The 27,013-nt window shown below is 53.1% G+C and overlaps 1 protein-coding gene across 6 annotated transcripts in view; it reads left to right on the plus strand.

Moving 5' to 3' along the window:
• Positions 1 to 27,013, plus strand: part of MSI2 (musashi RNA binding protein 2) — a 237,900-nt gene that overhangs the window by 143,893 nt on the left and 66,994 nt on the right. For all 6 annotated transcript variants that reach the window (XM_086624426.1, XM_086624428.1, XM_086624429.1 and 3 more), the window contains exon 7: positions 1,466 to 1,514. In XM_086624426.1, the coding sequence (XP_086480552.1) occupies positions 1,466 to 1,514 (49 nt within the window). The remainder of the gene's footprint in view (positions 1 to 1,465; positions 1,515 to 27,013) is intronic.

Here is a 27,013-nt window from a genome sequence, read left to right on the forward strand (position 1 = left end):
AGTCAAACTGTACTCCCTGAACTGTGAATTTTATCCAGGAGGGAGCTTTCAAATCCTGCTGTAATTCCAGGATCAGGTTAAGGCAGCAGAAGCTGGCACAGCTGCCGAAAGCAGTCCCACCTTCCCATGAGGTCCTGCTCCTCTGCAGCAGCGCGTCCCCTGCGTCAGCACAAGCGTTGGCTGTGCCAGCAAACTGATCTGACTCAAAACTAACCTGGAAAAGAAAATGTGGTTCATTTTAACCCAGAGAGGTTCCCTGGCCTGATCTGCTGTGCAGACGCGTTGGCAGAAGGGAAGGGGTCAGCCCAAAGCGGGCACGGGCGGTGGGGGTGAAAGGTAGAGCTGCGTAAGGTGGAGAGAGCGCGTAGCTGCGTTCTAGGTCACTTACCTAAAATAAATGATTTGTAGAGAGCCAGAATATGAGAACAGGGAAGTGTCATACAAATTACTGGGGGAAAAAAAACTCCAAAGAAACTAACAAAAAACCCCAAACCCACCCCCACAGGCAAGCACCGGAGTCCTTTAAAGAATAAAACTTTTTCTTTAAAGATCTTCTCCCTTCCTGCAATTTAGCCGTGATGGAGATTTTCATCAGCCTTTAGTTTACAACGGGAATAGCAAATCTGCCAATTCTTTTCAGAATGATTGCCCAGGACGTGTCCTGCGGCGTGCAGGACCGACCTGCCCCAGCTCCTGCAGCCTCTGAGCAGCACTTCAAGATGTGACGATGCTGGAAAATAAACCCCAGCACAACATCCCTCTAAAATAAGTGTAAAATTTTAGGTGTGGTTGCACAGATTAAAGGGAGGTGGAATAAATCATGCAAATAGTAATGAAAGTTGAAAGCAATTTGGTTGCACTTCAGTACGTTTCATCAGTCATCTCTCTTCTGAAGTGGAAGTGCCAAGCCTGATGCGAATTAAACTTTTCTCCCTCCTCCCTCTCCCCTCTTTCCTCTAGCTTTTCAAAAGGCCTTTTGAAAACCTCTGAATACCTTTCTTGGCTGACCAGATTTGACCCTGCCCGTACTTCTTGAAACCTCCTAATTCTCTGCCGGGACAGTGACTCTAATTTGGAGAGATCATGGGCTTGATTTGCATCCACGATTCCTCTCTTGGCCCTTCCTTATCTCCCTACAAAAGGGAAAAAGGCTGAGATGAGGCACAGCCAGGGAGCGATGAGAGGTGGAAGAGCTCCTTAGATACTTGACTTTTTGGGGCAACCAAACTTTTTAACGTTCGCTTTTCTGCTCTAGGATCAGATGTCAGCCAGGACGGGGGTTGAAAGCAGCAGATTTCCAAAAGGAAGAGCTGACTCTGAGCAAAAGCAAGGAGACCTGACGCATCGTTCGTGCCCGAGCTGAGGCTGCTCCTGCCTTTGTCTCCTCTTCCCAGCTTGTCTGTTGTGTTTGCGAACGGTGCAGCCGCTGTGTTAAAGCACGCGTCTCCCCTCTTCTGTCTTGCAGGTGGAGGACGCCATGCTCATGTTCGACAAGACGACCAACAGGCATAGAGGTAAGAGAGACCGGGAGCTCAGACATCACCTTTTGTGACAGCTTCTGCATGGTGAGCACAGCCACAAACCAACACGATGACCCAGTGGCTAAATCCAGCGGTGCTGCATCAGCAGAGCCGTTCCCGTGTGCGACAGCTCTGTCCTGCAGCTGTTGCAGAAGAGGGGCTGTTCAGCATGTCATGCTACATGTCACGTGGATTTTTCTTATTAGGGATGACTTTGGTGGTCAGTCCAATGACTTACCTTTGGGAAGACCACTGTCAGGCTCCGTGGTGTCCCTGTAAAGCCCAGGGAGCTGCGTGTGGTATGGGCAGCAGAGGGTTTGTACCACGGTGACTGGCGTTAGACTAAGTTGGGCATCAGGCCATTTAAGATGAGACACCACGAAATTAAGGTTCTAAACCCCTCAGCTGGGGTTTCAAGCCTGCTGGAGTTGGAAAGCTGAGGGTTGCTCATCCTGCAGTGATGGTAGCTCAGAGTAAGCGGTTCTCCAGAAGAGGAATTTCCCTGCACATATTTCACAAGACAGACAAGGTTTCATCATTGCTTGTACAGTTCTGTGAAAATGAGCTGGGGATTATTTTCAATGTTCTGGCCGTTCCTTTCACTGGAAATGAGTGATGGTCCTCTGTCTCTCGGCGAGTGGTTCACGTTATCGCTGTAGCAGAGACACCATGCTCCAGGCAGGGAGCAGCCTGCGGGGGTAAAACGTACCTGGGCACTGACAGTGGCACCAGCAGCTGCCTGGGGCACAGCTCTCACACCCCCTTCCCTCCTCCCCGAATGAGATCAATGTTGTGCCACCGCTGCCCCTGCTGTAACACGACGTGTGTTCGGGGTCAGCGCAGGAAGGGCCAGCACAGCTTGTGGCTTGTGCCCCCGCGGAGCCCCGAGGTTTGTCGCTTGCCCGTCGCCCTCCGGCCACTTCAGTTTTCTCTCGCTTGATCAATATGGTTATCGTGGCAGCCGCGAAGGCGGCAGCTGCCCGACGCACGGCGTGTGCAGCCCGTGTGTTTAGGGAGCAGATGTGCACGAGCCTGCGTCCGGCAGCGACGGGAGCCCCGGGAACGGGAGAGGGGAGCAGCCCGGAGTGCCCGGCCGCTGCCACCCCGTCATCATCTCCATGGCAGGGTTGGAAGACCCGACCTCCCAGCACCGAGTTACTCACTGCTGCCACGTTTGCCTTAACGAGCGACTCGGTGCGTGCGGCTGGCTGCATGCGTCAGGCGAACCCCCGGCAGAGCATTCCCTCCCTCCAGGCTCCGATCCCTCGCTGAACTCGGGGATCGTAGTGCCCTGGAAAAATTCAGCAGCAGCGAGCAAAAGACTCGCTTGGCAAGATAAGCTCTCCAGAGCCGGGGGAGGCACGTGAACGGCCAGTGCCCATCAGTTTTGTAACGGTAACCAAGTGTTCAAAACTTACATAGTTTGGAAAGTTCAGCTCCTGACAACTTCCTTTTATACGCAGGGAATTTTCCACCCTTCTCTTTGCAACCACCCTTAAACAGGCCATAAATACCCTTCTGCATTCAGGATCTTGGCGTGGCGTGTGTTGGATTTGTGAGCTGCTTTCTGTGGTGGTTTTGTGCAGCTGGGTTCAGGGGGCACCGAGGGGCTCTGGTGCCAGCGAAGCACGGACCCAGCGGATTTGGCCCCTGTGAACGTGCTTCAGCGAGACCTCTGCCTGCTCCTGTTTGTTTGGTTTCTTCTCTTAAATTATTTCTTAACCCGGCAAGTTTATGCGGTGCGTGTCGGAGAGGCTGGCAGCGCGTCCTGGTGTCCATCTCTGTGCCGTTTCCTTTTGAGGCTTTTGCAGCCCTGTTTGGAGTCCCCGACATGCCCTTTCTTGTCTCTGCCTCTGCCACCCCGCGGAGCAGGACCGCATGTCCATCTCCAAAGGCACAGGAGGCACGGGGGGATCCACACAGACACCTCGTCCCAGGGGCCATCAGCCTGTCCTGCAGCACCAGTGCAGCCCATCGGCAGGGCTGGCGGTCCCAGGAGCTGCTGTGGTCCCAGGAGCTGCTGCGTCCCCTGAGAAGGGCTCTGCTCCAGAGACGGGGGCACAAAGCCTCCTTTTGCTGAAATGTCCCAAATCCCAGAGTTTTGTTCCCGCTGAGGCTCTCAACTGCGCCTGCAGCGAGCTCCGTTCCTGCCCACTGAACCCAGCGGTGGGCTGGCAGGCAGGGCACCCCGCGGGGACAGGGAGAACAGCAGTGATGTGTTGGTCCTTCCTTTGCTTCCTGCAAGCACGACGCGCGTCTCTTCCCCGCGTCCCTCAAGGTGATCCCTGCTCTGTCCCCGCCGCTGGCGCCGCGCTGCCGTAAGCGCTTCCCGAGGGCGCGGGAAGCGCCGGTGCCTGTGCTGGCGCTGAGCTCTGCGCCGACGGCTCCGCTGCGGCGTTGCTCCGCTCGCAGGGGAAGGGGGAGCGGCGCGCCGGGGTCCCTGCGCTCAGGAGTGGACCTGAGTGATAAGCCCCAGAGGATGGATTCCTCCTTCAGAAGCATCTTTCCTCTGGCTTATCTGGGGGACAGTCCGTAGCTGCAGCAGCCGAGCGCTGCAGGTGTCGGGGGCACCTTTGCTGCCATGAAACCTTTTGTTTTTCCCCACAAAGGGCTTTTTGCCCACGACGCGTGTTGAGGACGAGAGGCAGCAGGTCTTCCTTTTTTCCCCCAGGAATTCTGTGAATTTATTTCATTGGTTAATTTTTTTTGTAGCCTGTTTTTCTTACGTGCAAGCCATAACGTTTCTCTTTGCGTTATCATCCTTGTGTGAGCTCCTGGATGGATCTGAGGGGGGAGGAACTAAGAGTGCAAAAGGCCCAACGGTGGACTCCACATGCCGTTGGGTGGAGGTGATGTTACCCACCCGTGTGCTCCACCAGCTTCCGGCACTGGACCCGGCACCCGCCTGCTTGTGCCATCTAGGATCGGGGAGGGCTGGAGCCCCCCTCCCCGCTCCTGGCAAACGAGGGAGTTCTCTGGCACCCGGGTTTTGCTCTGTTTGAGAGGCAGTTTCCCGGGGAACAGTCTTTACCCTTTTGCTGGGTGAAGGACAATGCTGCTTATTTGCCAGGATTAGCCAAAATTCCTGTGAGCGGGTGAAGCCCGGCTGGTGCCAGGGGGGCCGTGCTGCTGCGGGGGCAGCGGCTGCCAGGGAGGCATGAAAGTCTGAGTGCCGGGTCTTTACCTCTGCCAAGTACTGGTGGAAGGAAGAAACAAGTGTTAAAGGCAGGGCAGAGTCATCTTCATCTTCATGCTTGAGTTTATCCAGTCTGTTCAGACATTTTTCCCTTCTCTGGCCAGGTAGCTGCCGCTAATCAGGCTAATAAACTGGCCAGCAGCTGCTGGGATGGAGCGAGTCCTGCCGCATCGATCGTTTATAAAATCAGCCCAGTTTTTACAAATTGTGACATTCTGATTGTGTTGGCAACATGTTTAAAATGCAGTAGCGTGCAGCAACAGCGTTAATGGCAATTCTTAAAACCACTTGTGGGTTGCAATCTGTATCGTCAAATTAGCGACGGGAAAGAGAAATGGCAGATAAAATACCCGTTGTGGTTTGCTGTAGTTAGTCGATGCCTGGAATAATCAACGTAGGCAAGGGAGAGGAGAAGTATTAAAATTCACTCCCCACTGCTGGAAGGCGAGATGAATTTCCTTGCAAGCAAATTGAGAATATTTGTTGACATAATTCTGGCACGTGTGCGTTGCTCGTGTGCGCGTATCCTGGTAGCGTGTGACTCGCCTGCACGCCCGGCGCCGGACCAACGCTGATGAGTTACTGGAAATGCACAGATTTAACCAGCCGTAGTAAGAGGGATTTTCAAAACTGCTCATCACTGAACAGTTTTATTAATGCCTTGGGAAGGCTTGAGAACCCCACCCAAAGTGAAACTCAATGCCTTGCCAATGGAGCGCATAACTTTTATAACACTAAAAATGTCATCGAGCTAACCACGTTGTTGCCTCTGCTGATGTCTTTTTTTTTCTCTTCTTCTTCTTTTTTAACGTCCAGCTATTCCTGGATGTTCTCTAAGGAAAACGAGAGTCAGAGTTATGGCATTTCATGCCTATCTGTGTAGCCATATTAATGGCAGGCTACAAAGTCTGTGAGTATTTAATTGAAGGAGTGGTTAATTTTTGGAGTGTTGTAGGTGGAATACTCCCTAGCTTCACTGGGGTGCCGTGTCTTCTTGCGAGGGTTCTGTGTCCAGCTTGGCCACTTAGTTGTGACAGTGGGCACGCAATGAACGAGCACTGAGATGGCAAATGTCTCTGAGTCAACTTCGTTAAGATGCCATTTCTTTTTAGAAAGAAAGCATTGGTAATCCTCTGTTTCTGTCCCCTGTACTGTACTTTTGCACTTGTGTACAGTGAGCAAAACCCCGCACAGAAGTTCTCCACGCACTCTGGAAGATGACTTTCATCACTCCCTAAAATTTCGTAGAGCTGAAAATTACTGGGTCAGTCTTGAAAGGATTTAGTAATTGGAAAGGAAAAAAAAGAGGGTGGTGTTATTTTGTTACCCTTGCAAAGTGCAGATAAAATCTGGAGTTCAGCATTAGTTATTGATCTTTGGGGCTGGAGGGAGCCTGGCAGGATGAGGATGTCCTTCCAGCTTCATTACGGACGGGCGCTCCAGAGAGCAAACCAATTTGTGCCGAGCGCGTCCGACAGCCGGAGCTGGATGGGGCGGCTGTGCCCGTGTGCCCGTGCTGGGCCATCCCCACGCCCCGGCGGTGGGACCCTCTTTGTCATATCCAGCAAAGCTGGGCGGGCTGCTCCGGAGGAGGGGGAAGAAAGGGTTTGAGGTGTGCAGGAGCGTGCTCAGCCCTTCCCAATCCGCGTACGCTTTGTGGAAAGGAAAATGCAGTGGAGTGGAGCGTCTCCTGATAAAGGGCAGCTCCTTGTTCTTTCTGCGTAGAGATGAGGGTAGAGATGAGTCGAGGTGGTGGCGTATTGGTTAGTTATGGTGGTGGGATGCTCTTGATCGCAGCCGTAGATCCTGCCCACCACGTGCGCTCGTTCCATGCGTGCCTGTAGCCATCGGCTGCTCCAGCAGCTGTCCACGGCGTGCGGCGCGTCAGCCCCGTGTCTCGAACTTGGAAAAAGACAAATAAAGATGTTGAGTGATTGAATCCCCCCAGCTGTAATTGCTGGTATTGAATTTAATGCTATATGTTTTTCAAAGCCATACAGCCCCCAGGGTTATTTTCATATCAATTAAGTCTCTCGCACGATTGGGAATGGCAGGGGAGAGAGGAGGGAAGTGACAGCATGTGATTTGGCCTTCTTTAATCTTAAAACTAAACAAAATTAAAGAAAGGCAGGCTGTCTGCGTGATGCAAACGATATCCTACGTGTTAGGGGTTAAAACATCTCCAAAAGACACGCGTTGATCGCGGCGGAGCTTGAGAACGAGTTGGATCTTTGCACTTGTTGCAAACCTCCCCGTTGCTTCCCGTGCCCGCGAGGAGAGGGTGAGGGTGGTCGGGCAGGGGCTGGGCTGGGTGACACCTCTGGGTGCGTGTCAGGGACTGGATGGCGAGTGAGCGGGGCCGGATGGCAGGTGAGCATCCCTTTGGCTCCGCGTGCGGAGCTGGGCTGGGCCGGCAGCTCCCCGGGGTGCTCTCCGACCAGGCGATGCCAAGCCCCCGGTGCTGGGGCTGCTGGCCCCTCGCATGGCATCCCAGCACCTTAGCGGGGAGACTGGCGTGGCCATGGGAGGAGAGGTCAGGGGTTTGGTCTAAAACGGCAGGATTCAGACCGAAAGGTCCGTGCCTGTGCACGTTGTTGCACCGGGACGGCACGCCGGAGCCCGCGGTCTGCCGTGTCCTTCCCGCGTTCTCCGCTCCCAAGGAGGAACGTGAGGGTCGCGCTTGTGTTTGCACCGTCCCCATCTAGCAGATTTCAGTGCATAAAAGTAATTGTCCAGGTGGAAGCGGTTGGCATAATGGTTATATTTATTGGAAGAGACAGGAGGGATGTTGTTAGTGAGATATCATCTGTGCCTCGGCGAAGGATGATGCTTTTCTTAGGAGAAAAATAGCCTTTTGTGTTCTGTCCGGCTGCCAAAACCTCAGTTTTGTAGTTGACCTCTGAAGTTATAATTGACGTTTTTATAGCTGAGATATAAATATAATTAAGAGTCACTGCAATTATTTGTTTATCGCCGTCTCCCTCAAGTAAGGCAAGGTCATGTGCATTTAAAAATACATCCCCAGGCAGTTTTGAGTGGAGAGTATTTAAAATATATAGAAATAATTGCCTAATTTGGTCCTTTTCAGCATAGCTTTTCTTGGCAGCAGCCTGGCGGTAGCACCGTGCGTTTTGAGGACAGCTCGGAGGAACCTTCCACCTTCTCACGTAGTTTTGCTTTTAGAAGGACGGGGCCAAAGGGAGAGCTGCTGTTTGGGCAGGTTTGACCGGCAGCATTTCGGAAAAGCATCCACTAACACGGTGGTGGTGTGTTTTTTCAGAGCATAAAGTGCTTTAAGGGCTTTGGATGAAAAGTGTGACATAAGCTCTAAGTGGAGGCGATATTATTGTTACTGCTTTCCCAGAGGAGCCGGGCTTTTATTCCCTTGTTGGCTGTATCGCTTCGGAAATGGGGCTCCGGAGAGCGCAGTTGTTTTGAGGGAAGCGCTCGCTCGGCTCAGCCTCGCTTCCTCGCCAGTGGAATTCATCCCAGGGACCCAAAATTCATCCCAGGGACCCAAAATTCGTCCCAGGGACCCGGGGTTTGCAACACGGAGAGAGACCTTGGTGCGTGGAGCCACGGGGTGTTCCTCTCCTGCCAAAGGTACAGAGGATCGGAGGGAGGAGCACTGAGACGGGGGGGGTTAGAGTGTTTTTAAAGCAAATATTTGCTTCAAAACTTCCCACGAAGGCTGTGAAGATTCATTAGTTAATATTATTTACCATTTACAGACCTATCAGTGGAAGTGGTGATGGCTGAGCGATAATCCCGTCACTCATACCTTCTGTTTAGATTGCAGCTGTGACACGTGCCCTATTAATATTTTATATGTGTGTGGTTTTAATATTACATCCTCACTCATAAATATTCATGTCAGAAAGCACACGAACGGCGGCGATGCTGAAGAGCGACGTTCACGTCTCTGCCTCGTGCCGTGAGCTCACCTCCCTCGCGGGCGGACCCGAGGCAGGAGCTGGGATGGCTGCGGCTCCCAGGATGGAGCACGGGGAGGGGGCTCCTGGTCTCGGCCCCACGCTCGAGGGCAGGTGGGCACATCCCACCAGGTTCCCATTTGGCATCCACGAGCGTTCTCCTCCCCAGGCTGGGGTGACCACCACTGCCGGGGCGGTGGCTTTCACGGGCCGCGTGCCGGTGGCCCCGAGCTCGACAGCCGTGGCGCTGCTGCCTGCCTGGGTGTTAATAAACACAAAACGAAGAGGAAAAGCTGCCAGTTCTTGGATCCATCTCCCATGTCTTTTAATTTCCTGGCCAGCGCCTATTGCTGCTGCATCAGGGCACCTTACATAAAGTGTAAAAATAAATGCATTCAGGCCAGTGTGAGCCCTGTGTCCCAGTGGACTCTGTTTCAGAATAGCAAATCAGGCTCCTGGCCACGCTTTTCAAGGCGATTATTGAACGTCTCGGGTGGTTACAGTCATTCTGCCCCCAGCCCCGTGCTGGATAACACCACCTGAGGCTTGGAATAATTGCCCGGCTACGTACTGTCTGTCATACCTTATTGCTTAATTTTATACCAGTAATGAAAATTGCATCCAGAGGAGGAGAAAGAACAAACAGCTGCCCTGGCTGGGATGCACCGAAGGAATAGATGTGTGCAGATGCTTTCTCTAAAGTAGCAGCTCGCCTTGCCTCACCAGCAGCACCTGGGAGGTGGCCTGACATTTTTATTGTCTCGTTTAACAAACAGATGCGATAATACTAAGGAAAAAAAAAAAAAATCCCACCAACTCCAGTAAAGGCTGCAAACACAGCCCAGCAGTTAGTTTGGAAGTCTCCTGTTACACAATCAGACTTTAAGGAGAATATCAACTTAAAAGTGTATCGTAAAGGACAGTAGGTTTGTAAAACTCATTTGTATCTTGTCTTCATAGCTGAGGTCTATAAACAAATTATCAGGTTCTCCTCCGCAGAGGGAGAGCGCTGCCCAGCCAGACCGTTCTGACCTTCTTAATTCATCCCACCTCCTTCCCATTAGCCTTGATACAGGTAGTAACAGGAGGAGACATGGACTGAAGCGCTGTGTCCTGGGTGCTCTCCCTCCGCACCCTCTCCCACGGAGGGGAGGGCACTCATCCCCCTTGGCCAGCGCCAGGTCACGGGCAGCTCGGCAAAGCGGGTGTCGGGCACTACCAGACGCAGGAGGGAACATCCTGCTCCCGTTCCCAGGGTGGAAACGACAGCAGGAAGGGAGAGTCACAGCCAGAGCATAAAATCTGCCGGAAGAAAGAGGTGTGCAGGAGGAAATTTAGCGTTTTCTGTGGCACCTGTGTACAGAAGATATTAAATAGCTTTTCAAATAACAGTTAAGGTTTCTGAAATGACCGGGATGTAATAAATGATGGGTTTGCGGATTGCTGGAGGCTGATATCCAGATGCCTCGGATGGGAAAGCAGAGATGCAGAAAGCTGGGAGATGGCGGTGTTGGTCTCACGGGAGGTATCTGCGCAGTGCCTGGGGCCGGGCGCAGGCAGGACCGCGAGCAGAAAACGGGATGTTTCCCTCCTGGAGAGCTGTGGTTAACGGTCGCTGTCTTAAAAAGAAAAATCTTCCAGTTCACTGAGTACTGAACAGTATCAGTAACTTAACGCAGTTGGACTACAGTCGTACTGGAGAGTGCACGGTAAATCAGTAGAGCCTTTCTCGTCTCTGAAAGGTTCTTCAGGAAACGTAAAGCAAGAATTGTGCAAATATTTAAGAATTTTTTTTAAATTATGATCATAGTTCTGTTACTCTTGCAGAGAGTCAGTATGTGGGAGCTCTGCCGGGGTGGGTGCTTGTTACACACTGTGACCCCCCCAGCTGAAGCCGCGTTGGGAGGAGAGTGAGGTCGTTTCAATACGCCGTCCCGCGCCGTCTTCATTGTCACTGCCGAGCCGCCAGTCTGAGCGACGGAGAAATTAGCAAAAATCCTGATGATCTGTGGACAGAAAGAAACCCTAAACGCCGTGAATAAGCATAAATTGTTGCTTATGAATCTGCTCAGCTGATGAAACCAACCCCCTGTTCCTTCCCAGAAGGCAGGAGCGAAGTGATGAGCAGGTAGTGCCTCGAGTCTTGAGGGACTATTTGGAAATGTTAATTGAGGAAAGGCCAGAAACAGGAGGGGAGCAAAATGCAGCATTTACATAGACGGGCAGCCTTAATACAACGAGCTGAATTAAAATCAGTGTGGTGACCTTGAGAAAACAGGCAGCTACTCGCAGCCGGCTCGTGCCCAAAAATGTGATGGGAGAGTATTGAGACCCACAGCACAGCCTTCGCTCCCTCCTGGGGTGTTTTCTTGTCCCAGTGGATCGCAGAACGCGGACTGGGTGACTCCTCTCAAATAGGCATTGGAGGGGTGGCTTTTTTTTTTTTTTTTTTTTTGTGGTATCTGGGCTTTATATCTGCTGGGTTTGGCAATAAAGCTTTTAGAGCACTTTTACTGAAGTCGAGGAGGACGTTCCCAGACAAGGGGCTGGTTTGTCTCCCTGCGCCCGGTGCAGACCTCGGAGCGAGCCCCCTCCGTGCGCTGCCGCTCGCGGCCGGGCCCGGGTGCTGCTGGAGCGGTGCTGAAACCTTTAATTCACAAGGTCGTTGCCGTACGTAAAGCCTCCCGGTGATCTGTTTAAACAAACAGATAACGCATCCCCTATCCCCAAAACCTTGGGATTCAGCAGGAACGTGGGTCACATGGATAATACTGGTGGCGAAAGCTCGTACCCCCTGAGCCTCCTGCCTGGACGGGCTCTGCTGCACCATCCTCACCATCCCTGGCTGTGAGTCTGGTTTTCTGGGCGTTTATTTTTAAGTGTTGGTAATTCAGGTGGGGGATGCTGGTCCAAGGTGTAGGGTGCATCTGGCTCCCCTCCCCTCCAGCTGGTGGGGATGCCATGTCCTTGCCCCATGTCTCCGTGTCACTGCCCCTTGTCACTGTGGTGGTTTGTGAGCGGTGGCCTGAGACCCGTGGAGGGTTTGGGTGCTGCCACCCCTTGCACAGAGCCCTGCAGCCGTCGGCAGCTCTTGCCGAAGGCTCGGCTGCATCCATGTATCCCGCGTTTTAGGGGCTTCTTCACCAAACAGACAGAAAATTGGAAGCCCTGAACTGCAGTTAGAGCCGAGATCTTGCCCTGGGAATTGAACAAAGGAGGTGCAAGGGCAAGTGGTTTGGTGCTGGAAATCCTCGTGTGGCCGTTGGCTTTGATGAGCCGGGGGCAGATGGCCGTGAGCGAGGGGCAGCGAGCCCTGACCCGCGCTGGTGCTGCGTCGGGCTCCCGTTTGGTTGGTAAAGGACAGCACTGATCCCTGGGCTGTGCCAGGGCTCGGCTTTGCCCTCCTCCTTACTGGCTCCTTCCCACTTCTTGGCTGAAAGGACGAGGGTTGATTTCTGTAACTCTCCAGCAGCGAGGGCAGAACAAAACGTCTCTAAACAGAGCGATTCTTCCACCATTTCATCTTCCTCTCCTTCCCTCCCTCCAAATGAGACCCTTGGAACTCACTTCCCCAAAGATCTCGAGATCCGGAGTCACCCTGCACGCCCCGTGTGCCCGGTGACTCCAGGGGAATCGTGCCACACGGAGCTCGTGCTGCGTCTGCGCCGTGTCGCATCGGTGCCCTCTTCACCTGCACTCCATAGCGGTTTTCCCAAAACATAAAGTTTTGACTGAAGATTTCTTTAATTAGGTTGATTAATATGTCCTGGCAAGGGGTGATTTTGCTTATTCTGTACGTTTTTTGTATGTATAAGCTGAAGTAAGAACATCTGGCACTTTTTTTGCTGGACTCGATAGAATAAGTAAGTTGAAAAATAGCTTCTTGCAGAAAACTGCAGGTCGGCGGATTTGGGTTGCGTTTTTTTTTTTTTTTTTCTTTTTAATTTATTGAGTGTTTTCTGGACCAGAAAGAGTCCCTTCAACGAGTGCAATAATTCACAGATTATTCTCCATTTTAAACCACCTGTCCGCGCTAACAGCTTCATCAGCTCTCCGCGTTGGAAGAAGACTGGGAGCGCGCTCAGAATTAGGGCAGGATCCGCAGGGAGAAGCCTGGCGAGAGCTGTAAGCATCATTGTAGCAACAAATATTCCCCCATCAGCCCACAGGAAGTTCGGATGAGCTAAAATCACTCCGAGGTATCGGCGATGGGTTTGGCTTTTGCTGATTTTTGTTTCTGCAAGCCCGTGTCCCTCCGTCCACCTCTGCTCTCGATGCCAGCCTGGCGCTGGAGCGGAGGGCGCGCTGCTGGCGAGCTCCGTCCTGCGGGCACAACGTAAAAACGTTTAAATGTTTTAAGTTCCCTGCAATTGCGGAAAAAAACAACAAAAAAAATCAGATTACGAAAATGTGGGGTTTGTTTTCTTGCAGATCAGCAGCCCGTTCCCCCCTCGCAGCCCCGGCGATGCCGCACAGGTTTGCTGGTGGCCGTTTGGCTTCAGCTGGCGTTGTCCCTGGCGGGGCAGGAGCACACGGTGCTGGTTCTGCCCCCGGCCCGGGGCTCGGGGAGGTGGGGGGAGGCAGCAGTGGGCTGCGAACCTGCCCGGCTGCTCGGGGAAGGAGCAGCTGCGGAGGGAAGATGGGAGCAGCTGTGGGTATGAAATTAGTCATTCTGGGAAGAAATGGATTTGATAAATAATAAAACAGTGGTATTAACAACAGATGCTTTCGAGGTCAGATGACTTCGATAAAAGCACCCGACAGCCGTGGGTAATGGTATGAAAAATATGTATCTATATTTATAGATCTATCTATATGAAAAGGCGTAGAAATAAGCGTGTTTGTGGCTGGCTGTGTGCGTACGTGCTCACGTATGACTGTACCTGGCATTTTATTTCTCTTTTCAAACGACGGTGAAAGCGTCGCTGCTCCCGCTCCTCGCAGGTTTGAGACTCGCCAAGAAAACCTGAAATGTGGTCAGTGTCTCCTGATCCTGGGGTGCTCCCTCCCCTCCCCAGCGCTGCCTCCGTTTGGTTTTGTATCCACACCTTCTCATTTCGATAACTGTTTTGATTTGTAAACTACTGTGCTCGTACCGTGTTTCCTTTATGGTGATTTAGTACGCTCTTCTTATCGTTCACCTTAAATCTTTGATAAGAGCATTTTAGAAATGAAATTGCTACCTGCCGCCGTAACGCGCTCCTGGCCGCCTGCCAGCGGGGCCGGGAGCTGCGGCGGCGGCGGCGAGCGGCTCCGGAAAATCCTTCCCCAGCAGCGTGAGGAGCGCCGGAGCGGGACTGGGATGGAGGAGGCTGAGGAAGAGGAGGAAGCACATCAGGGTCAGGACCAGCCTCTGCCTTCTGCAGCTGGGGTCTTCCCTCCTCTCCCAGCCCCGCCGTTGTCTGTGACCCCCCCGGCTGCGGCAGGACCCCAGCACCCCGCTGCGCCGGCACGTTTGCCGGGGCGGATGTTTTAGCAGAGGTTGGTACCAGCCCCATCCTCACGATGCCAACAGTGGCTGAATGTTCCCCCCTCTTTCCTCCCTGCTATATGGCTGATTAGCCTAATTGACTGCCATGGCCATGCTGGGAGCGGAGGGAGCACCTCGGCGGAGAGGCAGGAGGGGGTCTCGGTGGTGGGGTCAGTTTGTTGTCCCCACAAAGCCGTAAAGGCAAACTGTGGCATCGTGGTGTTTTTGTAGGGTGACCCAATGTTGCTTGTGAGTTTCCAGCACATCCAAGTAATGGCAATGGTTTTGGCTAACGGTGGGTTGTGCTGCTGGATGGGATTTATCAGGGGGAGGCATCAGCAGTGGGAATATCAGTAAATAGAACTGTCTGACGTGGCAGGTCATTTTTATTGTAATATAGCAGATTTAATGAACTCCTGTCTTTATAATTCATGGTACTCGCCGAGTGCATCCGTTTCCCCTCCGTAACGATGTTAGTTCCAGACCTGTCCTTCGTTAGAGGCTTTATTACGGCCGGCGAGCGGAACTCTCTCCGCGTCGCAGTGATACCTTCCCGCAGTGCAAGGGGTTAGCAAATAAATTGCTGCCTTTTACGATCAATACTATTAGTGATAAACATAGGCAAAAACTTCCCTGAGTAGTTCATGCATTATTAATTATTATTATTATTTAATCTCTCAAAAGGTCATTTGCAGAGACCTGTGGTTTTCCCACTTACTGGGGACACGTTTATCGGCTGTTACGGCCGTGGCTCCTCTCCGGGAGTTTGTGCCTGTTCGGGTGTGTTTAGGTCAGAGCCAACAGCAGCCCCAAATCTGCTGTCAAGTGATTTAATAGCATTTGTGTCCAGCCTAAGCCAATCTGCCTCACCTCGCAGAGGAGAAAAAAAAAAAAAAAAATAATCCTGCATCAAAATTACTGCTTTTGGAACTGTCTTGTCTCTTTTGAGTAGGAACTGGAGACGACTAGACAAGCTTCAATGAAAGCGAATAAAGAAACGTTCCTTTCTGAACACAATCTTCTGTTACCAGTCACTTTTCAACAGACATTCCATCAAAATGCTAATAGCGAAGGCAACAAGGGAGCGAGGTTATTGTAATACTAATTGATAGGCTGCAGGGATGGGTTTTGATAAGTGCTGTTGAAGATATATTTTTGAAATATGATGCTCTTTAATTACCAGGATACTAATAAAGAGCGAACAAATGATTTAATGATAGTTTTCTAGGTAATGGCTTGAAGATTTTCGCTCAAGTTATTTTTGTAGGGGTTTTTTTTTTTAAACCAGAAATTATGAAAATCACCTTAAAAATAAAGCTGTAGTGGATGGTAGTGACTTTATCTAGACTTGCGTGGCTACTTTGCATCAAAATTAATACTGTCAAATCTGAAGCTCTTGAATAAGGAATCCAGTCATTTATTTATACAATAGACTTTGCTGAAAGCCCGTAGTTGAAGCCACGTTGCATGTAGGAATGCATTTAATATCTAATGCTTATAATAATTAGGATCAATTCTGCCAGCAAGGATTTTAAAATACATTTTGAGGGAGGGGAAGAATGGGCTGAGAGGTGTTGAAGGTTTCGAAGTGCATCTGGGGTACCAGGTTTGAGCATATTAATGAAGATTATCGACGTTCAGCGATGGGAACCTCCACACTAAGACCCACTCTCCCGGGGCAGCAGCAGCTGATTTTCCGTGTCCTCCGATGGGTGGGAGAGCGGTGCCGGAGGGACCGCGGGGTCCCCGGCCAGCGCCGTCCCCGTCAGAGCCTCTGCGGCTGCGCGGGGCTGCGGTCGGCATCGCCTCCTCCATCCCACGGACACGGGAGCGCAAAGAGAAAGGGCAGGTCCATCACTAACAGGCAGCCTCTGTTTCAGCTGAGTTTTGATGAATTAATTGATAACAAAACAAAGAAGGGTTTTTTTTTGGGAGGGAGATGATGTTTTGCTTTTGTTGATGTGGGTGGGGGCTTTTCCTGGGGCAGGGAAGGATGATCTCTCCTGCCTTTCAATTTGTCAAGCTCTCTCTCAAAGATCTGCCAGAGAAGAAAGGGTAATTAATAGGCTTGAAGTCATTTCCGATGTGTCAGTATTTCTGCCTTGCTTCCAAGTGATAATGTTCGCTGGCTCGAGGCCCCCGGGGAGCCTTCCATCTTATTAACTTGTCTGGGAGAAACAGTGAGCGGGGACAGCTTGGGCCAGTGGGTGACATGAAATAAGGATTTGTGGTGTAGTGAGCTGTAAACACGGGGGCCGATGGAGTAAAGAATGAAAAACAAAGGAGGAGAAATGTGTTAAAAAGGCCACTGGTCACAGGTAGGTATGACAAGGGGAGGATGAAGTGTATTTAGGGCAGCCTGGACCTGACCCGTGGAGCTGGACCCGCTGTGGTGCCGTGGGACCCATGGCAAACTTTGCCCGTGCTGAACTTGGGTCGTGGTTCTGGCCGGGTCCCTCCGGCCGCGGCGCGGGTCGCCCATCCGGCGCTGGGGAGAGAAGGCAGCGGTCGGGGCCGGTGCTGCTGCCAAAAGAGCCACGTGCCAGCCGGGTGCAGCGTGATTTTATTTTAACCAGAGGTAAACATGGAATTTTGGGGCAGTCTCGTGGTTTTGGTCCCCTCCCACAGAGCTGTCGTCCCGGCGGCTGGCAGTGTGCTGCGCCGCGCCGGCTGGCATGGCTGCGGGCAGAACGGCCCTCCCCGCCGCCGGCGCCCGGAGCAGCTGGCAGACAAGGCTTTCCAGAAGCTGCCTGTGATTTTTTTTTGGGATGCTCAACTCGAGGCGCTGCAAAGGGACCTGTCTGTGGGCAGGCGGAGGGCTGTGGGTCCTTCTCCTCGTCACGTCAGTCTGTTGCCGCGGCGGTTGGCAGTTTTCGTAGCTTTTCTTAATTGCATTTGAAAACTTAAGTGTTCAGCTGAGGACACTTACGTGTGAGGGCACCTTCGTTCTCAGAACTGCAAGGATTAAGTAACCCTACATCCTGTAGGAGCCCGAGAGGCTGGGACACGTACCAGGACTCGCACAGTGCCACGGCGGAGCCAGGAGTGAAATCCCCGCTCCTGTGCCAGGTGAGCCTGCAGCACGGTGCCCCGTGGCCGGGAGAAGAGACGCTCTTATTCCACGTTTCTCAAAAACTGCTCTTTGGAGCTGAAGCTCTGCATCCTGCATTTTCAGCCTTCTTGGTGGGTGTCTATATGTTCTTTATCCCGTTCAGCATAGGTCCAGCCTCCCACCTCCTTCGCCTCTGCGCCCTGCGGCGCGTGGGACGGTGCCCATTGCCTGCCCCGGCGCGGGCAGGGAACAGGCAGCTGTGCAGGCTGGGTTTGGAGAAGGTACCTGGTGCTGGCCAGGTTGTCCTTCAACAGCTTTGGTCAGCAGAAGCCATATTAGAGCAGCAGCTGTGTGAGCGTAGTTGGCAAAATAATTTTTATTTTTTTGCCCTCACTCCCTGTGGTTCCGTAGCTCCAAGGTCTTGCTTCGGACGGGGATGCGGAGGGGAGGAGAGGTTTCTAGTCGCTGCGTGCGTTTGATGACTCCACCTGTAATCACAGGACTGTGTCAGCACAGGATTTTGTATAATTGCTTCCCCCCCCCTCCAGTCCTGGTGAGATTTTGTTAATTAGAATTAGAACACTTAAAAATAGAGATTATCCCTTTTGCCGGTTCTCCTGTGTGATGTAGAAGGAGGTTGGATGGGGTCTGGGTTTCCCTGGGTGCAGGACGAACACTCTGCCCCGCGCAGGCCTGACCCCTCGGTGCGATGCCAGGTGGCCCCAGCTCAGCGGGCTCGGCTGGCACCGGCGGGGGGCAGAGCCCCGCGGGGCAGCACCCGACCCAGTGGCATTCACGGCCACAGACTCTGTCAAGGTGAGAAATAAAATGGTCATAGGTGGGTTCTGGTTTTTGGGCGTGCTGAGCTGCCTTTGACTCCAGTGAAAGCTGCGAAACAGCCGGGAAAGAGGGAGAGAGGGGTGAGCGAGTCACATCCCTGAGTTCATCGGGATGAAAGGAGGAGGAGATGTCTCGGAGCGATGTTCGGTGCAGCTGAGCCGATCTGTCTCGGCAGCGATGGGCATCGCTGCTGCCGGAGCTCTGACCTTGGTGACAGATGTGGGCTTACGTAAGGGCGATGCTGGCTCCACATATTTGACCTTCTTTGCGTTTCTTGTTTTGTTTTTAAATTCTCCTTCGTAGCAAAAGTGCACGAGCGGTTTTATGAGCTGCTCAAGAACACCCAACGGAGGCAGCGCCGGGCTCCGCCGCGTACAGGCTGTTCCTGGGAGATTGTTCCCTTTTTGATTTTTTTGAAGTGGCAAACCTTGGCGGTTTGGGTCACTGGGAAGGAACAGGATGTCTTTCACATATTGACAGGTTTTTTCCTCTCTTTTCTTTTCTGATCTCACTTCTGTTTGTCAAGCTCACTTTTCATTTTCCGGAGAAATGATTATGACTAAACATCTCTGACAACCTCTTTGCAAAGTGTGAGGAGGTACAATGAGGGAGAAAAAGGAGGCACCTCAAAGCTCCTCGGTGATTAAGCTCCTTAACTGCCAAATTTCTCCTACTGCAGAGCAAACTTGTGCACAGTGGAGTTCCCCTCACAGGCACTTGTTAGGGAGGCACTAGTATAATCTAATTAAAATTTGTTTTAATATTCTGTGAAAATTCAAACTGAATCCTTCCCGTTAGAAAGACTGACCGTGCATGTATTAGTGCTCGATGTTGTGTTGTTGTTGTTGGCTTGTTCAAATATTAACACTGCCTGCACGCTCAGAGTGGTAGTTTGCACCCATTAACAGAACTTAATTCTCAAACTAAATGATGAATGATATACAGGAATAGGTGAAAGCTGGTTGCTGGATTATTATTTTTTCTTTTTTTTGTTTTTTTAATGCTAGTATTACTTCCTGGAGGTATAGAAGGGAAGGGGATGCTGTGCAATATTATCACTGTGCAATTAAAATAAAGTCTCATTATTCGAGGGTGGAATTTAGTGGCTGAAGGTTTATTCTTCGTCTGAAGCTTCATCCTGAATTCTTCCAGCTAATTGCCTGCTGATTAGCTGAGAGACAGCATTGCTGATGTCGGCCTTCAGTGTCAGAGTCTCTCCTGCAAAGTCTTGGAGCACCGAGTGGGAGAACGTCGGTGGGACACGGGGTGTTGTGGCTAGTGAAGAAGAGGAGGGGGTTTCCCTGAACCCCATGTTCCCTGAGCAGCTGGATCGGGAACCCGGAGAGGAGAGGGTGATCCGGCTGCGGGGACAGGACGGAGCCGCGCAGCAGAGCGAGCCCCTCGATTTCTCACTTTGCTGCTTGCATCCAAAATGCCAGAAATCCTCCAAACACCTGGATGTTTTCCCCCCTTTCCCCAGCTGTCATTCCGAACTTGATCCGAAACATGCGGAAAATATCTCTGTTGCTGATCTGTCGGAAGTTGCCGTTATTGACCGGCAGAAAGGCTGCTTTTGTGTGTGTCTCGCTCGTGGGCAAAAGATATTTTAAAAAGCCCCGTTTATCTGCAGAGAGCAGCGTGGTGAGGCAGGAGCCCCCGGCCAGCCGCGGCGATGGATCAGAAACTTCCTCCGCACGGGGAACAAAGATGGGAAGATCTGCCAAACGTCTTAGGAAAAACCCCTCGGAGCGGGCGCGGGGCTCGGCAGAGTCCTCGGCCGGTGCCGAAGGCGCTTTCACGACTCAGTGGGGCAGCAAAAGCCGACATGCCTCTTCCCTCGGGGACCAGCGCTCTCCGGAGCCCTGCTCCCTCCTCCTCCTCCTCCTCCTCCTCGTCGAGGAGCCAGGCGCTGATGGAGCTGTACCAGGCTGGAGAGACCCGTACACAGTGCTCTGTAGTGATGGCAACTCAGGAAACAAGAGCTGTGTGGAGTATTTGGAAGAAGAGCCCTTCTTATGGAGAGTTTAAAGGGAAGGTGCTTAAATCCGCAGAGAGGCTCGGCGGGGTAACGAGACTTGCTGCTCCCAGAGCCAACGTGCGGCTTCACGGAGCGTCACCGGCGCGTCTGGCCTCTCGCTGAGGAAATACAGAGCCGAAAAGATATGGAACAACTCGGCAAAGAGCGCGTCAGGCCCGGGCTGGGATGGTGCTGACGCCAGTGGGTTTTGTGCCACGAAGCTCCTGGTTTACGCTCTTCCCTTCTCCGCCCCTGCGCTGGTGCTCTGCCCACTGCTCAGCTGGGCTCCGAGCAGCTTGTCCGTGGGCACCATCTCTGCTGCTTCGGGGGCAAATCTCGATTTTCCTCAGCCAAAGATACAATGCAGATCAAAGCCTAAAACTTGCACCCACGTCCAGGAGCAGGGAGCATCCTTATGTACTGGCTCTGGGGCTTGGGTTGCTGGGAGCTGGCTTCTGAGCTCGGCGTTGCTGGTGGTTTCCATCAGAAGCAAAGGACCAGTGGCCTCTGCCTTTCATCTCCCAAAATGGGGCAGTGAAATTAGTGTGGGTGAAGGCTGCCAGACTGACAGCCGAGACACCAAAGACCTCTTCATCCTCCTCACAGCCTCCAGCAGCATCCCATCCCACCTTCGCCACGACCTGCCCTCCCTGGGCGGGAGAGCCCGACTCGGCTGTAAGGAATCCGTGGGCTTTCCTTAGGCAGCCCTCCTGCCCACTCAGTCTCCGGCTCCGTTCCTCCGGCTTCTGGCAAAGTTGCCGATTACTTCCCTGCATGTGCCGTCTGCGACACCTGTTTAAACCCAGCTCACTGGCTGCCAGCCGACGTTCGGAGGGGAACTGCTCCCAGTTGCCAGTGGATTGGGCTGGATTTGGGCTGGTGGTGGTGAAACGTTCCCATTTCTGGGCAGGGAGCACCGTGACAAGGGCTGAGGGGCAGTCGGTGCCGCCGGCTGTGCCGGGTCGGTGCGTTCCCTGTGAGGACAGGCTGAGTTGGGGCTGTTCAGCCTGGAGAAGAGGAGGCTCCGGGGTGACCTTATAGCGGTCTTCCAGTACCTCAAGGGGGCCTGCAAGAAAGATGGGGAGAGGCTGTTCAGGAGGGCCTGTTGTGATAGGACAAGGGGTAATGGGTTTAAAATAGAGGGAGGTAGATTCAGGTTGGATATTAGGAAAACGTTTTTTACTATGAGAGTTGTAGAACACTGGAACAGGTTGCCCAGAGAGGTGGTGGATGCTCCATCCCTGGAGACGTTCAAGGCCAGGTTGGACGAGGCCCTGAGCAACCTGATCTAGTTGGAGATATCCCTGTTCCTTGCAGGGGGGTTGGACTAGATGACCTTTGAAGGTCCCTTCCAGCCCTGACCATTCTATGATTCTATGATTCTATGATTCCCGCAGCCTCGTGGGGCGGTTGGATTGCCCAGGCTGGGGCGGCTGATGGCGGCAGAACGGAGGTGGCATCAGCTGGGCTCGGTGGGGGCTGACATAATGGAAACCATCAGTAGCCCTTTTTCTAATACGGGTCGCCTCGCTCACGTGGCCTGGTGAAGGAGACGGTTTCAGCCGCTTGGCTGGAGCGGTGGCCGCGTCGTTTCTGAGTCCTGCACCCCGGCATGGGATACCGCCTGCGTCCGAGGGCGGGTGAAACGCGGTGCCAGGCGATGTCAGCCTTTCCAGGCTGAAACCTCAGTGGCATCGTGTAGCGGATCAAAACATGAAGTCTTTAAAACTACGTTCAATATGTCATATCACAAGAGGTTTATATTCTCGGCGATAGCAATCGGCAACGCCTTATCTGTGGTTTCTCGCTTGTGTGTGTCTTACAAGCTGATAAACTTTGAGCTGGATGAGAACCAGTCGCACCTCCTGGTTAATGTCTTGATGGGGGCTGGAGTAGCCTGTCCGGGGGTTGATAATGGCAGAGCCCAGGACCCGCTGTCCTGGGTGATGCCCAGCACCTCCAGTCCAGGTCCTCCCTCTGACGGCGGTGGGCTCCCGGCAGCCCCACCAGCCCTGCCCCTGCTCCACAGCCAGGCAGCTGGTGTGGCCAACAGAAAGAAATAAGGAGCGGTGAGCATCGGTGCTTCAGGAGAGGGATGCATCACTTCACTTGGCATTTTAATTTCCTCCAGCACTAGATTGGAATAAGCACTTTTTTGGTGCGTGGTGATTTATTTTGTTAAAAAAACGAGGCATTATTCATAATTATGCAGTTTTATGAGAGTATACATAGCAGTATTCTTCCGTGGCAGGCTGTGGGAGCTGGCATAATATTTAAATAAGAGCCCTGGGGAAAGGACACACTCGCCTTCGGAGCGGGGCTCGGCGCGGTTGCGGACTCAGCCTATTGAACTGGTGTATAATTACCTCTATTCAGCGCTGCGGCTCCACTTCTCCGCCGGCCGTCACGGGGAAGGGCAGCCTTTTAAAACGACAGGGATTGTTAGAGAACATCAAACTTTTTTAATACAGTTAATGATCCTCAGCTATAAATAGTCCGTTCCCACCGACTGGCAATAAGGCTTTTGTGCTGCGCCTCGCGGAGCTGCGAGGTTTTCTTGGTTTGTTGGGTTGTCTTTTTTCCCCTCTGTAGGTGCTGGAGGTCCTTTCATCCCAGTTGCTTTACAAATAGCACCCCTCCCTTTTGGGGTTGGAAACGAAGGTCCTGCAGAGCAGGAATTTCCCCAAGGTCACTCAGAGAGTCAGTGGGTGAACAAGGTGGGAGACTGGCAGCTCCATCCTCTGGTCATTCGACTCGTCCTCCCCCGGGGATCGGGACAGGGACAGGCTCCTCCAGGGCTGCCCACCTCTCCCGTGCCACCGGATAGTCTTCTGGGAACGGCCAGCCTTTGCGTCGTTAGTAAGACTTAGTAAGCTTTTGTATATGCTGTGCCCCAAAAACTTGCCTTGTTATCTCAGGCTGAAACAGGACCACCGGTCGGGGGGGAGAGTTTGGGCACGGGGGTCTCTGGGCTCGGTGGCCACGCGCTGCTGGGGCAGCAGCCGGAGCTGCGCTGCCCAGCCACAGCTCGAGGGTCGGAAGCGGTGAGGACGTGGTCTGCAGGAGCCCTGGTGCAGGCAGTGCCCTTGCTCTGGCACGGTGCATCCTTGGGCGAGGGTAGATCTGCAGAGAGGAACCGTCTGCGCGAAACCTGGCCGGTGCGTTTCTCTGCGTGTGAGCTGCGTCGGGAGCAGTTGCTGTTCCCCGTGGGTGCACACAGGTCCCCGCACCCCCTGCGTTATTTCACCCTTTATGAAACGTGGTTTGAACTGGCCCAGAATCCCGAGAGCAGCACCAGAAAGCTCCGAGTGCCACAGATCCTCTGAGCCGGTTGCTGGAACCAGCGTGTGGGACTGGGGCAGGGTGTCAGGCTGAGCTGTTGCAGTGGGTTTCTGGTCCCCGGAGTGAATGTCCCAACCAAAAACCTTCAAACCCTGAACCAGCTTCCACAGCAGCGGTTAAATGGCCACTTCCCATCGCCCAGAAGCTGCGGTGAGATTCTGCCACAGCTTTGTTCTCGCGTGCCCGCAGACACAATAGGAAAAGGTCATCGCATAAACACCGCTGCTCCGAAGGCAATGGCTTTGTCTGGTTTGAAAGCCAGGAAGCAAAGGGTTATTCTAATTCGAGCTGCTCTGCCGCTCCACGGAACCGGGGAGCATCTCCCCTGGCACCCTCCCGGTGCCAGGCCCATCTTCGGGTCAGGAGCCATCCTGGCGCTGGAGAAGCACGCTCGCTCCGCCGGCTCTGCCCGCGAATAGGCGGGATGTGCGCGCTCCCGCTGCGGGTGAGCGGAGCGGGGTGGGCTGGCGTGAGCGGGCGGCAGCTCGAGGTGCGGGCCGGTAGCACCCCGGCTGGGAGAAGGCTCCAGGGAACGCTCCGGGGCGCGTGATCCGTTCGCCTTTTCCTTCGCCTGCGACGGCTCTTCGTGGCGCTTTTGTTTTTAAGCATCAAGATTTCAGCGTTTTCCCCGGTGGTTTGAGGAAAGGTTGAGCGCAGGGGGGAGATCCATAAAGCAATGTCACCAGAAACCGCGAGGAGGAGAAGTTGGCTTTTAATAAAGCCCTGCTGGGTGCGTGCACCTGGGAATGGGGCTGGGATGCATCCCAACGGGAGGGAGGCTGCTGGAGAAGGTCACCTCGGAAGGTGGCAGATGAAAAAGCAGCATGGCCCGCTCTTTGGGGGGGGGAGCTTTGGCAGAACCCAGCAGTCTGCAGGCGTGTGCTGGCCTGGCGTGCGATTCCGCGGCAGCGCGGGGCTCGGCGGAGCAGCCGGCCTCGAAAAGGTGCTCGTGCTCGAGGTGAGGTGGGGGAGACTCCAAGGGAACCATGGTGCAGGGAATGGCACGGCTGCAGCCCCCCGGAGCAGCTGTCGGGGCAATTAGATGACGGCATTAAGGCACCCGGTGATGACAAAGTCCTGGTTATTCCAGGTGTGATGCTCAGCAAGGAAAGTACCTCTCTTCCACCTCGTCTATGCGTGCGTGGTCTCAAAAAACAGCTGCAGAGGAAGTGAAGCACCCAGCGTATCTGAGGAGCGTTAGAAAGCACACTGAAATGACAGGCGTGATTATTAGCGAAGGGGTCTGGAATTTGTGCCTCCAATGTGCCTGAGACTTGTTTTCCGTTACCAGCAGATCCGTTTTATAGAGCTGTTTGGCTCTGGGTGGTCTCTATTAAAGGTTTTCCTTCCCAGGGTGATTCTGCTCCTTTGTTGCATCTGGTTCTTGAACACTTTATACTATCAAACAGCAAAACTGCTTTTATTGATGTGGCAAAGAACAATGGGATCTTTCCAGCAGTGCTCCCAAAATACACTCTTGGCTTTTTTTTCCATGCCTGGCTGCTGACAGTGGAAAAAATGATTAAGATATGTTAGGTTTACTCTGGTCACTTCAATGGGAGATCGGTAATATCAACAAACGATTCCGGTACGTGGATTAGCTCCTCTTCTCCAGCAAGGCTGGAGTGATGTGTACTTGCCCTGTCCGTGCTCTTTCTGCGAGATGGAGAGCTGAAAAAGCAGAAAGCATCCCCGATTTCATGGAGCGCAGATGGGGTTGGACAAAGATGATGGCACTGGGGTTGTGTCGGGTCCCTGAGCGGGACTGCCGGCAGGTCGGACGTGCGCGTCACTGGTCGTACGGTGACTGCACCCGCCGTGGCCCGAAGCCTCATGCTCGGTTCCTCCAAGATGCAATTTTTCCCGTCTGTGCGGAGACAGGGAGCAGGGAGGGCAGAGAGGATGAGCAGAGGAGTCAGACCTGTTCTGCTCTGTGTGTCAGCTGAGCTTTTCCTTAGGGTCTCGGTACCGGCTTTGGGTTTTCCATGTGAACAGGCGTCAGGGTGAGTGTATGTCTGCCATATAAAAAATACATATGCCATATTAAAAATTTGTGTCTAGATATTTTAATGGCCACTGTCAGCCTTTGCCCCCGGACATGCGATGACTCCGGACTATCTGGAGCTATTACTGTAAAAGCGAAGCCGTGCGCGCTGTTTCGGAGGAGAGTGGAGCTCTGGGTGGATGCGGGGGCCGAAAGCATCCGTGGTGCTGCTGGGGAGACGCCACGGCAACCACCAGCACATCGGGACTGGGATCCTGCGCTGGGTAACGCCAACGAAGGGAACGTCCTTGCAAGACGTTACGGATCCTGGCGCAGTGCTCTGCAGGGGAGTCTCGGGAGCAGCGGCCTCCGGTGCTTCCAGAAGGATCCTTCAGTTTGTTACAGTCTTTAAAAAAAACCAACCAAACAAAACCCCCAAAACACGAGAGTGAAGTTGTGTTTGGGCTTCATTGACTTGGCAGAAGAGTACGTTTTCCAGCCTCCTCGGGGAACATACAGGGGTTTAATGCCATGAGTGGCACACACTATGTAATATTTTTATTTATTTGCCAATTCTTTTGGAGGGCCTTATTACGCAGCCTTTGTTTTTCTTCCGATGTAAGGTGCTTGTTACAGCCCTTCGCTCGCCTGCCTTCCGCTGCTAAACTGTGCATTTCCACAGCAGGTTGCATCTGGCTTACTGGGAGAGAAAAGCGTCTGTATACAGTGATTGAAGATTTCTTCTTTATATAGTGCCTTTAAAAAAAAAAAAAGTGTAGTGCCATTGAAATCAAAGCCCGGCTTTCTGCTGTAAAGGGCCCTGCAAATTGACCGCAGGGTCTTTCAGAAAAGCCTGTCTCCTTTTGATGCAGACATTGCCAGGGGAAAAAAAAAAAAGGGAAAATAAGGTTGCGGGTGCTCGGAGGAGTAAACAGGTGAGCGTTGGTGGCGGAGTCCTGGGGAGCGACCTGCAGCCGCCGGCTCAGCCGCGCTTCCCGGCTCTCGGCACGTCGTCGCCCCGCAGAGGTGCCGGCGCTTTCGGCGCGGTGGAGTGATGGAACGTCGCTGGGTGCGCTCGCCGGCGGCCGGCAGGAAAGGCGCCCTTGGCACGGCACCCTGCGGCGCGGGCGTTGGAGGCGCCTTTGGGATGAGCCCCTGGCTCTGGTCACATCTACGGGCGATCCTCGGGTTGGCATGGATTTCTGAATGGCGTTAGTGTAATTGGGGAGGGCTTTTCCCCCAAACACCAACTCTAAATAAATAGGCAAGAAAGGGATTATCGTCACGGAATGCATCGTTTGCTGGAAGCGTGTGCTAACCCTGAACCTGTTCGCTCTGATAAGCATTTATGTACCGAAGGAATTGATGTTATCTCTCTTGGCCTGTGGTCTCAAACAAAAGAGCAGGCTTCCAGCTTATATTAAAAAAAAGGGCAATTTCCCCCCTCTCCTCTGTTTCTTCTGATGAGAGCTTTCCTGGGAGTGGTGCACCAAGGGGAGTTGAGCTTTTTTCTTGTTTTTAACCCATGCACACAGGGGAAAGACTTATTTCAGTGTTTGCAGGGATGTCTGGGGCTGTATCCCACATGCCCTCGGCCGGACGGCAGTGAGCTGGCCTCTCCTTGGTGGTGGGAGCTGGTTTCCAGGAATAGCTCAGCAAA

This window comes from Tauraco erythrolophus, chromosome 21 (assembly GCF_009769465.1).
Source record: "Tauraco erythrolophus isolate bTauEry1 chromosome 21, bTauEry1.pri, whole genome shotgun sequence".
In the NCBI taxonomy this organism is placed as follows: domain Eukaryota; kingdom Metazoa; phylum Chordata; class Aves; order Musophagiformes; family Musophagidae; genus Tauraco; species Tauraco erythrolophus.